The sequence below is a fragment of the Sebastes umbrosus genome, chromosome 4, assembly GCF_015220745.1.
Source record: "Sebastes umbrosus isolate fSebUmb1 chromosome 4, fSebUmb1.pri, whole genome shotgun sequence".
NCBI lineage: Eukaryota > Metazoa > Chordata > Actinopteri > Perciformes > Sebastidae > Sebastes > Sebastes umbrosus.
In genome coordinates, this window is record NC_051272.1 from 21,043,509 (window position 1) to 21,057,870 (window position 14,362).

Consider the following 14,362-nt stretch of genomic DNA (forward strand, 5'->3'; position numbering starts at 1 on the left):
TCCATTACACCTTAAATCACTTAAAAGATCTGAAGCACCAAAAAGTCCCTCTGCAGCTAATTCACCCTGACCGTGTGGATCATCTAGAGGAAAACAAGAGGAAGAAACACACCGCATCATCTGATTCCAGCCTAATAAAGTGGGATGCTATCTATATATAGGAATCTATCGCTGCCTTAAAGGAATGGTGTTTAAGATCTGGCGGTATGTAGCGGTGAGGAAAATGCGAATGGCCCTCTCTAGGTGCTCAATATATGTAGTGCGCTTACTTTGATCTTTACCGTCAGGTGGCTGTCTGGCCTCTCCAGTCCAGCTTTTGCTGCGAGGCTGCAGGTTTCCACCTGGAGTTCTGCTGCGCCTCACACACCGGCTGAGACCGCTCCATCCTCCTCATGGCGATTGACTCATTAACATTATGGTTCCCTTATAGCATTGGGTTTAAATCTGAAATATTGCCAAATAGGCGCTTTTGCTTTTCGCTTTGACACCAAATCCTCAGCCATCGTCCTGTCTGTCAACTCTCTCTCATCCCGTGTGTGTGAAATCTCACTCCTGCTGCTCTGTGCTGAGACTCCATACGGAGCAGACACTTTCACTTTCAGATTGTAGCGTCCGTCGTCCGACTATATATTGATCACACACCACTGATACGCCAAAATGAACTAAATGGGTTTTATTTCTATAAAAAAAAAGAAGCAAAACAACAGTGGGGGCGGTGGGCAAGTAATGTAATCGGTGTATGCCCGACCACCGTGTAACACCGGTAACAACTACTACCGCAGCAAGCCTAGTGTGTATGTGGGAAGTGAGTGGTGATGCAAGAGAGAGAGAGCAGCGGCGACGGGAGTGAGTAACGTTATTGACTCCGGCCCAAGCTGTTCTGGGCTACAGTAGAAACAAGGCGGTGCAACATGGTGAACTCCGTGGAGAAGACCCGCTCCCTATGTAGATATGAAGGGCTCATTCTAAGCTAACAAAAACACAACAATTCTTATTTTCATGTGATTATACACATACTTATTAATATTATATTCTATTTCTGCCAATAGATCCCCTAAATGTTACACACTGATCCTTTAAAGTGGACCGTATTAAATCAAGTCACAAAATTACACTCTCTGTGCCGTTTTCAAAAGATATTGCAATACCGCAGATAAGAATCTCATATTTTACACCCAGTCACCCGATTCTCTGAGACGTTGGCAGGCGCATTCTGACAGAGGCGGCTTCCTCTTTGTTAGGTATCCGAAAGCAGCCACAGAGATTAGGCTCAATAAATAAGGAGGGATAAGTGGGTCTTGTCCTGTGTTTGGTGGCACAGAGCAGCAGACACACAGAGGCGTGACACGCAGCTGCACAGCGCTATTGATTCCCCCGCTATAGTCTCCAGGCACCCTTCCCTTTCATTCAGGCTGCCTGCCAAGTGCCTCTGAACGGGAGCCCCTGCTCTCCCAATGTCTGCACGTCTGCTTAAGCACAATCAATGGGCCATCAGCGGGGGAGAGAACGCACGCCACTGTCTTTACTTCCACAGGGTTTGAGTCAGGGAAATTGAAAATATATGTAGTGGAAAGGCATCATGATACCACGCAGGGATACGGCATCATTGACTATCAGAATGGAATCAAACGCCTCAAATGGAGGTTACAGCCAGCAGCGCCCCCCGCTAGTCTTTAAAGAGCGTATTTGGGACCGAATGGAGAGACTACCCTATTCGTATCTGACTTAAATAACTATTTGTTAGGCGTGGATCAATTTTTCGGCATGGTGAGATCTGAAACAGACCATCATTTCGCCTTATCAGATAAGTATTTGAAGGTTACAGGAGGAGAGCACAACAGATATTTTCCTCACTTCAGTGTATTCAGCTCTAGTGTATGTGTTTTTTTAAAAGCACACCTCGAGACAATGATGGATCATGAGAACGGGCCGACTTTGTCTTTCAGTGATGGGTGTTCAGCCTCTCCACCGGTGGTCCACTATGCAGCATTCTGCGCCACTGCAAGGCTTCACTTGAGGTTGCAAATCTGTCAGCCGGGCTGCCACGGTTCACAATGGAGTGACAGAAAACGTCCCCATTACCAAGGACGTTTCCGTTTTTGTTCTCGCACGGCAGAACATCTTTTTCAAATCCATCTTTAAGCAACACAAAGGGGATTCCGAGCTGAATGCAGCAACATCTTTGTTGCTCCCCAAAGATAAATTATGTACCCTCCTCTTGCACAACTCATCTCTCATCTGAATGTGAATGGAAAAGCGTGGCCAATGCAGCATTACAGTATACGTTCAAGCTGGCGGCCTCAATCACCGGATCGTGCATATCACTAATTATGCGCTCAGTGGTCATTTCGAGGGTGAGCGGTAGTTTGACTGGTATTGAGTGAGTGCAGGGGGGGAGCTTTGTGTGCTATTAAGAAGACAGGAAATCCACTAACTCAGTGTCACCCGCTGCATGGGGGCAGATAGAGAGAGGTTGGCGTAGTGACAATAAATAATAATAATAATCATAATTACAACAATAAGATGTGTAGCCTGCAGAGCTGAACGGCAACCAGGTGCAGAGCGGCTGCATCAATGCAGAGACGAGGATCAGGAATATCAAACACATAAAAAGTCAGTTTGTTTGTATGAAGCGTACACATCTCTGCATCCGTTAAACCACAAATAATTCTGAAAACTTCATATTCACACAAGTATGCCTGACACATCTCAAGCACGCACTTCTACACACGAGTACACACAGCCAGAGGCTATTTGTTTTGCAATGTTTGATCTGCGATGTTAAAGCTTTGAAATTAAAAGACAACATTATTTCAACAGGACCTGTGTCATCAGTGAGAAGAGCAGCGTGTGAGGACTAACACTGGCTGAGTGGCTGTTCAACCTCACGCAGAATTAACCAGGATATTTTTACACACAAATTAGAAACGGTCCAATTATTATATTTCCAACTGCATAACTTAATAAACAAGGCACTCAAACGCCACATTTGCTTTAGTCAATTAAAACAGATAAAAAATCATCCAGGCTTCTCATTGACAACAACTTTTCAGCACCTTGGAAAGCACAAAGCAGAATGCTGAACTGGAGTGAACAAATGGAAAATAACAGTAATAAGAATAATGCATCCATCTGAGCGGTTGAGTGCGTCCATCAATACAAAATTAAATTGATGTAATCGTTTTAACTTGCTTTTAATTATTTTATGCCACATCAGCAGATAGTGCAGCTGACGGTTGTTCACGAGCATGAAATTAACATTCAAATATTTACTGTACCTCGTTAAAGGAAGAGAGAGGACCTCAGAGACGGTGTGTGTGAGAGGGAAGGGGGAGGTGTGTGTAGTCTATACATTTTGTACTCTGCCTTTAATCCTAAGGAAATGCGGTATATGCAGGATCTTTGGCCAGTTACAGGTATAGGAGCCTCTCTTTATGTGCTCCTGAGGGCTCTCCTGTAAAGCTGAATTTCTGAAAATCCCCTTCCACTGTCTGTTTATTGGTCACAGTGTTTGTGCTCACTGCGGTAACCTTTCCAAAAGAGCGCGTCCATTAAAGAGCATAGAAAACAGGCAGGGACGAGGCCTTAACCTTCGGATGAGGACTGTTTTGTGAGGCTCATTGACAGGCAGTGAATGGCGCACAGCAGCTTTTATAAACCTCCTGCGCTGCAACTCATATTGGTTGTTAATACGCCCACTGTGCACACCTGTGGCAGCACCACAATTGGCTCCAAACAATGGCCTGAACATGTGTGCTAATTAGGCTCTGTACAGCTATTTTAACTGCTCCTCAATAATAAATAGTTGATTAATAAATGCTATTACTTTAATTAACTCATTAATGAATTGTTTTGTGTCGTGTTTCGCTGTAGATATGGGTGTTTCATAGGAGGTAGTAAGCTAGTTAAGTGAGCTTAAAAGGTCCCATATTATGCTCATTTTCAGGTTCATACTTGTATTTTATGTTTTGACTATAACATGTTTGCATGCTGTAATGTTAAAAAAAATATATATATTTTCCTCAAACTGTCTGCCTGAATAAACCTGTATTCACCCTCTGTCTGAAACGCTTTTCGATGGAATGCAACGGAATTGCGTTGCTAGGCAACGGCTCGAGTCCATATTTACATCCTGTCAGCTGATGTCATTCACATACACACTGTAACCAGAAATAAACTGGGACACATTTAGAATGTTCACCTTTAAAACCGTGTAATGGTCTAAATATTGTAGATTTGTGACATCACAAATGGACAGAAATCCTGACGGCTTGTTTTCAAACACACAGTTTCTGAATACGGGGCTGTGAGTATTTCTCCGTATATTGAACGTTTCGATACTTTCACGGTATTTATATAGCACTTAAACCTGCTTTATACTGGGACATATACTTATACTTTATACTTAAACTGGGACACATTTAGAATGTTCACCTTTAAAACCGTGTAATGGTCTAAATATCGTAGATTTGTGACATCACATATGGACAGAAATCCTGACGGGCTTGTTTCAAACACACAGTTTCTGAATACGGGCTGTGAGTATTTCTCCGTATATTGAACGTTTCGATACTTTCACAGTATTTATATAGCGCTTAAACCTGCTTTATACTGTAACAGACATGACAATATGGGACCTTTAAAGGGTTTCTCTTATGTGCAGCCACTTACAGCTCCAAACAATGGCCTGAACATGTGTGCCAATTAGGCTCTAATTAGGCTAGAAAAACAATAAATAGTTGATTAATAAATGGTATTACTGTAATAAAGTAATTCATGACTTGTTTTGTGTAGATATGGGTGTTTCACAGGAGGAAGTTAGCTTAAAGGGTTTTCTCTTATATGTGCAGCCACTTACCCCAGTGTTGTCATGGTGACAATGGTGTACCAAAACGCCGCGGGGATACTGGTGAACTTGCTGGCTGTGGAGCCTTTTTCTGCATAAAACATGACCGTGGCAAAGATAATGATGGCCATGGTGAGGGAGAAGAGCAAGAAGCCCAGCTCGGAGGCGCAGCTCTTCAGGGTGTAGCCCAGGATGCGCAGCCCCGCGGAGTGTCGGGAGAACTTGAAAATCCGAAAGACCCGGAAGACTCGGAGCGTGACGAAGGCGCCGCTCACCTGGTCGTTGTCGGTCATCACCAGGCCGATGTAGTAAGGCATGATGGCCACCACGTCGATGACGCTCATCACACTCTTCATGAACTTGTAGCGGCTCGGTGCGGCTATCAAACGGAGGAGATACTCCACCGTGAATATCATTACGCACGCAGTGTCCAAACAAAAGAAGGCCAGCGCGTAACGGTCACCGCAGGACAGCTCCTTGGACCTGTTGGGCATAGCGCCGCACGGCACCGTCTCCACCACGTTGGCCATCACCGAGATGGCTATGAAGAAGCCCGTGACATAGTAGAAGACCAGAGCCATGGTGCTGGTGTGCGGGTTTTCAAAAGCGCGCCACAGGAACTCCCTGGACGACAGGTTGACCGGCGGTGCGTCATTGCTCTGGTCCATCTCCTCGTCGTCTTGGAGCCGCTCCGCGTTCTCCCTCCTCCGGTCCTTGTACTCCTCGTAGCAACAGTCTCCAATGATCTCCGCGATGATGCCAAAAAAGGCGAGCTCTTCATCGTAAGCAGCTATGCACTCTTGGCGCGGATAGTGTAGTTTCCCAGTGCGGTAGAAATTCAAAATGTGTCTGAAGATGTCCGGGTCACGGTCGAAAAAGTACTCGTTCGTCTCCTCGTGGAAGAAGAAGTCCCTCTCGGTGCTCCCGAGCAAAGTGTCCGGGTACCTCTCCAGAGTGGTCCGCCACGTCTGGAACTTGGTGCCGCTCACGTTGAGGATGATGAGCCCGTCCTTGCCTTTCTTCTTGTCTTGCGGAGGGATGGGCATCGGGGTGCTCGCCACGGGCATCCATCCTATGGCGGCCGCCCGGGCGAACGGGAGCCACGCGGCTACACCTGCTGCCATGCTGGCCTCTGTCTGTAGTGGTGGTTTTTAATACAAAAACCCCCCCCTTTTGCTCCGGTTATCACAGTGCTACGGCTCAGAGATGGATCGCATCTGCATGGAAGAAACAGCACAGAGACACACACACTGGTGGTTAATGCTCCTGAAGCTACCTGGGCTTAATAAGAGAAAACACACTTATATATACTGCCACTGCGCATTGCACTGTTGAGTAGCACTCTCCAGCATCCAGCATTTTCTCCCCCCTATTGTAACTGTACTTTGCGGCAGAATATGAATTGGGGTTTCGTCACCTCATCATCAATAAGCCAGGAATGTAAAGTAAAAGCACCCACCTTAGGGAAGGCTGCTTTTTAATCCACGGTGAGTTTCATAAAATCCTCGGATTGCGATTCCGCCACCCATCTATCTGTCACTGCAGCCAGACGACAGAGGGGGGAAAACACAGTAGAATAACGTCGCATCAACAAGTTAAACAATCCGAGCAGCAGTTTCGGAGCGTCGTCCGAGCTCAATCTTTTCCCTTTTCTCTCTTTTCCATCCGCAAAGCAACGGTGCTCATGCGTTTTTTTTTTTTCCTCCCTCAATAAACTCCTGTTCCTCCTCTCGTCGACTGCAAAGACCACCCTCCCCCTCCTCCTCCTCCTCCTCCTCCTCCTCACCACCGCCGAGCCCCTCTACTGTGGAGAGAGAGAGAGAGGAGAGAGAAAATGGTATGCAGAGAGAGAGAGAGAGGAGTGGTCCTATATCTGCACCCAGAAATTCCTCTGCTTCACACTGTGGGGCGACTAATCAATGCGTAATGGTAGGCGGCATCTCCACAACCTTCAACTTACCGCTCATGTTTGTGTGTTTTCCTCTCGCTGCACACCGTGAAACCCTCCTCAATTCGACTTACTCCACATAGTAATAGTCTATGATTGTATATGATAGAAAATGAAATCTCTTCAATAAGGTGAGCTTGTTTTTCTGTGGAGGTCGTGATGGATTTGGGGCTTATTCTGGACATGTTGATGATGCGCAAAGTGCTTTGAAGGCTTTCTCCTTTTTTCTTTTGAAAAATCCTTAACAGAGAAAAAAAACAATAAGCCTGATTGGGGATTTTTTTTTCTTTTCTTTTCTTATCTTATCAAAAATACTACGATATTTTACATCAATACAATTTGTACAGATGTGTATTTCAAAAATGATCACCCAAACAATCTTAAAGAAATGTCATAAAAGCATAAAATTAAACCAAAATCAAAGACTCAAAAACTGAAATGCTCATACTCCCAAAGTTATAATTTGAAATAGTAACTCAAATGGTGTTAAAGGTCTTATTGATAAAAAATATTTTGAAAACAAATATATATATATATAAATAATAATACGGCACCGTAATAATACTTTAGAAAGGTGCCGAATAAAAGTATGGGTTTTCCAGATTTTTTTTTTTTTTTATGATTGTGAATTAATCATTTAAAAAATGTAGGCGGGTCCAAAATGATTGTTTTGTTTATCTCTCTGGAAGATATCTGATGTTTGATTTCTGACAAGGCTTGTGAGCCAATAGTAAAACGACGTTGGTATCACGTGGTATCTCTGTGTCGTCAGTTAGTGTGGAAAAAACAAATCTATGGCTGAGATCGACGGTAAGAGCCTGGCCACGACTTGTTGTGAAGTAAATGTGACATCTAGTGGCTGTACGTTATCAATGTTATCAATAGCAGTTGTAAATCAATCAAACCAAATGTCTCACAACGTAAAAATAAACCAAAAACAAAGAAAAGCCTCTGTGATATCGTTGTTTCTTTTACGTATTAAACCTCTTACACGATGCCAAGCTTATGGTTTCTTGGCGAAATTTATTGATTTCAATATTCAGGATTATTATTTTTTGTTTGTTTTTTTAAGAGAAATAAATATACGGATTTCAGATGTGCAACAGCTCGTGATCAATATCTTGAATTGCATCGTTCTGTGATGCTACGCGGCTGAAAAGGTCAACATCATCGGGCTACACTGCTCTACTGACATTTTCCAAAATAACCATAATCAATGAAATGTCTCCTGTGTTCCACAACACAACACCGTCATCTCCGAGGGGATTAGAGACAGCGGCAGTCCACCGAGAAGCATGTGCAGGACATAGAGAGCACTGAGCCTTTTGCAGATTTTGGTGCCGTTTTTACTGTTTTTTGTGTTTCAGCACCACGGACAGCTCTGGAGCTTTCAACATCTTGGCAGACTTGCATGCAGGTTACAGTTTCCTGGTATGTTTTACACTGTAGAACACTTAGCTGTAGATCTTCTCCAGCTTCAGGGGTTCAGAGTCATTGTTAAGTACACACAGCTGCTAGAAAATGGACCGCCTCTTCATTGACCCAGACTCCCGACCCTAACCGAAATGAGTTGTAGATTCATTCTCTTAAAAAGTACCACAGCTGTTGCTCTTATTCAGAGTACTGTAATTTGCAACAAGAGTGCAGGAAGTGGTCCAGTGTCTTGCTCAAGGACAGTTTGACAGTATAAGTGGGCGCTGATGGACACATTGCACTAGTCAGACCTGTGGCCTTTTGTTCTCCAGATCTTCAGCCAGTGCACTGCATTCACACCCAGCCTCTGGTCCCCTCTGGCACAATGCTGGGTTTTTTTGTAGGATGAATGCACGGGACTGTCAGAAGTCCCATTAGTGTATGCTGAGCATGTCAGAGCAGAGTCAGTGTTCAGTTTGAGCAGTCAGGCCCAGGGGCTATGTATTCATCAGGGCATTTAAATATTCCAGCGGTTGCCAAATGGCACCAAACGCAGGCGTCCCAGCTGAGCTGGATGCTGCAAGCTTGTCAGAGCTACAGATAGCCACAGTGTTTTAATTTAAGAGGCAGTCAGAGTGGTTATTTAGCATTTACATATCCTGTAATTTAAGCAAAGCAAAGCAATTTGTCAGAAAATATTCTGAATTTGTGTTATTTCTAACAGAACATGGTAATATTTGCCTCAGAAAATGCGTATGGGTGTGTATCCATTTGGTTTGTAAACTCTGTAAATCATTAGATCGTTCTACAAGCGAAAGCACAGCTCCATCTTGTTTTCTTGTCACAGTATATTGACAGATACATTATATAAGACTAGTCATTTTGTATGGTGGTGGTCTGTGGGGGGATGGTAGGGCCATCCAAGGTGCTGACCATAGACTGGATGTGGATGTAGTCACCGTGACGTCCCCCGTTTGTGGACTGTCGTTTTTGATGCCTCGAGACCTGCATTTTGGCTGTCGTCATCTTGATTTTTTAGAACCAGAAGTGACACAAATGGGTGGAGCTAATCACAATAATGATAGCCACGCTCTAAAGCAGACCCTCTTTATGATCTATTTGACTCTAAATGGGACCATAATTTACTAAATGAACATCATGCTGTATTGAAGAAGACTTGAAACTAGCGATTGAGACCATAAACTCATCTTTACAATGTTTACTGAGGTAATAAATCAAGTGAGAAGTAGGGTCATTTTCTCATAGACGTCTAACATTCAGACTTCTTTTTTTGCAACCAGAGGAGTCGCCCCCTGCTGGCTATTAGAAAGAATACAAGTTTAAGGCACTTCACCATCGGCTTCACTTTTCAGAACCGGAGGTTGCCCACTGGTGCTGATATACTTCAAAAACACGCTCCAGTCCAAGAAGTTCCAAGGTCATTTCAGATGATTGGTGTTGACGCAGAGCCGTGCAGATGATTTAATTACATCGTCTGTGTGTTTATGGATTTACTCTTTGGATCAAGTAATTAGCAAACGTCCCTAACAAGGTTGAACAACTCATCCTGCATTTTTTGGTGGTATTTTGACATCAATTCAAAGATGGAAACCGCTGATGTGAATGTATGATAAATTGCATAACATGGTCTTCCACTGATAATATTATACAATCAGGCTCTTGTCTCGTCCAGCCAGACATTTTGAACTTATACAACTGAAAAGTCGCCGAAGCCTTCGGGATTAGGTTTTGTAACAAGATACGTTTCGTAAACATGTCCTTAAGTGTGCTTAGTGTTGTAACTCAAAGACATGCACCCAAAACAAACACACAGGCTGTCTGATAAACCCTCTGACTTTCATGTAGGCTCACACAAACACACAGCCATCTTTTTTTTTTTGTTGCATTTGATCCATTGACATTAACAGTCTGTCCACTGTACTGTGGTACACTGGTGCAGCCCACACAGTGTTTTCTGTGAATTCTATATTTAGTCAGGTCCAGCTCAGTGATTGAGATGATTAAACAGATGAGTCCCCTTCACTGGAGACGTGCCAGGGCTTGTTAAGGAAGAAGTGAAGGGGGCAGCCGCCTTTTGATTCGGGTCATCAACAAAGAAACTAAAAAAATATTCAAAACTATCGAAGCAATCTTGTAAGTTTAAGGCAGAAATAACAAGTGAGCAGAATGAATCATCTATATAGTATAAATATTTGCTTCAATGCCTCCTTTAAAGACAATCATATATAGGGCAAAGCTCTGCACCGTGTCGGTAGCGGGACAGACAGAGGTCTAACCTCATAATAAACTTTATTTTTTTTATGGAGCATTTCAACGAGATGCAAAGTTCATGACAGGCGATAAAAGGGTGATAAATAAAAAGCCAATAGGATGAGCAGTAAAAATTGCAGAAAGGCAGAAAAAGGTTAGAGACGAATAAAACAGGCAAATTACACGTAGTAGCCTATTTCAGGGCTGGGAACACCCTGGCATGTTTTATGACACACCACTAATGAAGTCATGAATCGTCCTCATGACCTCTGGGCACAATGACACGCTGATATCCTCAGGTGAAGCGCCCAGAGCCACCATCTCCCACCACGTCATCTCCCTCAGTTGCCTCTCTCTTCGGCTCTAATGAGTTATTGACCCCCCGCGGATGTGTAAAATAGAGTAGGTCTTCTCGCTTCTTTATTGCATATGGCAGCTGGTGTGTTTGTGTGTCTCCATCTCGGTGTCCATGTGTGTGTGCAGCATGCATTCATGTGTGAAGCTATTTATATGTGTGTGCTCATGTGCTGCAGGGAAGGGAGTTGCTGGGAGTGGGAGGCTGATGTTTTTCTGCTTGAGGACGGCATGACCAGTTTTATCCCTGTCAGGATTGCTGGGATAATCTGTAATTTAACAACTGCTGCTTATCAAAAAGCTACAAATGGGCCATATGGGAATGTGTGTGCTTGTAATGCTACCTGTGTTTGATTTTTAGCATTAAAAGCATACAGAGTGCTGCAGGAATGAGTACTAAAACCCGGAAATGAGTTTGCATTTTAGCACTTGCAGTTCCTTCCTCTGGAAGTCAATTGGTTTTTATTTAGATGCCTGAAATAAGGTCTGAGGTTAACACAAGCTGGAGAGATTTTAACGTTTTGTTTTACAACATAAAATACATCAATAAATACCCCACTCATGAATTTTGAAGCTGTTACGTGTCTTAAAAAAGGCGCTTGCTAACAAGTGGCTGAATGAGATTACTAAACGTTGTCACGCCGACTCATTCGCCTTTACAGTCTAGCTTTTTACTTCTGGTGTTTGCATTCACACTTCAAAAATCATAAAAGTGATGTTCATTTGTGTAGATTATCTTGCTGAACAAAACGTGTAATTATCATAAACATTTTTTTGCCACGGATCTTATTTTCTGCAACAATCCAAAACCCAATGGAAAAAATCTCATTGGCTTTTTGTGGAGGGAACCAGGGCGATGCCAACTTCCTGGTTGGCCTACAAAAATATGTCATCCCTGGACAGCCCATTTACAATAGTCACAAAATGTAATGTATTGATTAGTGTACATGGACATGAATTTCAAAAAAATGTTGTGATGGTCAGCACGAAAATCAATTTGTATGTAATCCACGTAATTGTGGACTGGAAAGTATAAAGAGCAGCAAACGCAGTGTAAAGAGGAGGTCGGAATGGATGGTTTGATCATAACACAGGACTTTCGCCCAGGAGACCGGTGTTCGTGTCCAGTGTGAAACTAAGTCAACGTTGATTAATTTGCCACATAACTTCTGTACTTAAATTACGGCACTTCCCAAACCACGATCTTTTTCTAAAGCTAACTAAGTAATTTTTGTCATGTAACTTCCGTACTTAAGTTATGGCACTTCCAGTATTATTTTAAGCCAAACCATGATCTTTTCCCAAACCTAGGTAAGTAGTTTGTTGCCTAAACCTAACCAAGTTGATCTATTCCTAATCCTAACTAAGTAGTTTTATTTTGAAAAGTCTGGAGCGGAAATTGACACGTGTGTCGCCCGGTGTTGTTTGAAGTCGTACTGAGCGTCACAAAAAAAAGGGAAATTCGTGTCTATGTACATGAATTAAATAGATTAAATTTTGTGACTATTTCACAAACTGCCATGAGACTGTGTTGCCCTGGAGCTCTCTATTGTAACCAAATATGTTAAAGCCTACGTATGTTACTAACACCGTTACAGGCTGGCAAAAACACAAAAGATGTTTAAACATGGTCTTACTCATTAAATCATTTATATACAGTACATCCTGGATGGGAAACAATGAGATGGGGACAAGTGTTCCACCCACTAGCGCCTTTTTAATTGTTTTTCACCTCGCTCTCTCTCACTGTGTCTATAGGGAAAGTAGCTCTTGTCATCTGGTGAAGAGGTGTAGAAGGGATTAGAACAGAAAGGGAGGTGTCTGTCACTGTGAGTGCTTGTGCCTATAGCTAAAGCACACACACTGCAGCATGCGTCTGGGGCTTTGAGAAACTCCTCGAGTACAGTACATCACCGCACCATCAGCCGCGAGTCCCTTAACTGCCGTCGCACACTGGCTGGAAAATGTAAAGTGCGGCCATGAAACTAAACTGAACCATACTTTTCCTTCACCTTGCCCTGTCAGTTCAACCTTGTAACATTTCTTTTTGGCCTTGTAGCGGTGCAGAAAAATACAGATGTGCGTTTATCTCATGGTGTGTAATTAAAAACCAAAGACAGCACGGCGCCCGACTGGCAAACTCCCCATTTGAAATAGTAATTCTTTTTCCAAGGGCATTGTGTTGTTTACCCCGCCTCATCTGTTGAGCACAATCCCCACTGCAGAGGTGTTGAGCAGATGCTATGTGATCTTCTGAACACAAAGCTTTTAACAGGTTCACACTGTCTGTGTAGCCGCATCCCCAAATTGAAAAGAAGGGTTTTTTTTTCAACTGTGGCAAGTGTTGAAACCATGATGTTCCAGCTGCTTCTGTGCACTGAGGTGACGGCTAAGAAAAGACGTAAATTACTGTAAAGTTCAGTTCGAGATCAGAAGCGACATTAACCAGAGTTCAATGGTGTGCATTGATTTGTAGGACAGTTATGTTGGAAGAACACACGGGATCGCATCCAAGACAAGAAAAAATATGATCTAATCAGCTTCAAAATCATTTTTTGTTTGGCAGATGTGTTTCATTGGATCGTGTTCAGGATTTCAATGCCATTTCGCCTGATTGATACTTAAATGCCACTGGCTTTAATACAGTTGGCTCAGATGTAGAAGATGTTGCTTTGGATTTGCTCTCTGTTGTCTTTTTATATTTTCTGAGTGGGGTGATAGTCTATGAATGCACCACAAGTTCAGGCCATCCAGCCTTTTCTCATTACCAGTGCGCCAAATAGCAACGCTTTGTCACGGCTGTCGGCGTTCATCTTCACCTCATCTGATCGCTCCAATACACGGATATTTTCACAGCGACATGGCCATCTGGAATGAAGCTAAGTGGTGAGTGAGAGTGGTGTGAAAATGGTCGGAAAACGCTGTATTATAACAACGGCTTGTATATCCGCAGTCCTCGTTCTTCAGATTTACCCTTTTGAATGAGGATTACAGACTACCGCCACCTGCTGGTGTGGAGAGTTATTTCCTCTCACGCTGGCGCAGAACGTATGTGCTAACTGGCCGTTGCCTGTAGTCTTTGTGGTGTGTTCAAATGCAACTTGTTGGCAAAGACACAGGCGACGTGAGACGATGCAATAGTCGGCTTTCATCGCCGCTAGTTTTTTTATGTCAGCTTGGTGTGTCTGGGCCTTAAGGCACCCTTTAGCGTCTGTATGAGACACAACAGGCTTAGTTAAGGTCTGACAAAGCGTCAGTATATGACGAGCTGGGGTGAGAACACGTTGGAAGAACACACATGATTGCATCCTAGATAAGAAAAAATATAATCTAATCTGCTTCAGCATTGAAATCACATTTGTTTGGCAGATGTGAAGCACCGTTTCACTGGATTTCATTGCCATTTTGGAGGATTGATACTTAAATGCCACTGGCTTTATCACAGCTGGCTTGGATGTAGAAGATGTTTGCTTCCTGTTGTCTTTTTGGATTTTCTGAGTGGGGTGACAGTCCATGAACGCATCACAAGT

The 14,362-nt window shown here is 43.3% G+C and overlaps 1 protein-coding gene across 3 annotated transcripts in view; it reads right to left on the reverse strand.

Moving 5' to 3' along the window:
* Nucleotides 1–6,771, reverse strand: part of LOC119486865 (potassium voltage-gated channel subfamily D member 2-like) — a 42,003-nt gene extending 35,232 nt beyond the window's left edge. The window contains exons 1-2 of one of the 3 annotated variants that reach the window (XM_037767344.1): nucleotides 6,306–6,771; nucleotides 4,859–6,063 (exon numbers count right to left, since the gene is read on the reverse strand). In XM_037767344.1, coding sequence (XP_037623272.1) covers nucleotides 4,859–5,970 — 1,112 coding nt within the window. In that variant the 5' untranslated portion in view covers nucleotides 5,971–6,063; nucleotides 6,306–6,771. The remainder of the gene's footprint in view (nucleotides 1–4,858; nucleotides 6,064–6,305) is intronic. The other 2 variants (XM_037767343.1, XM_037767345.1) reach the window with 2 other exon arrangements.
* Between the last annotated feature and the right edge of the window lie 7,591 nt (nucleotides 6,772–14,362).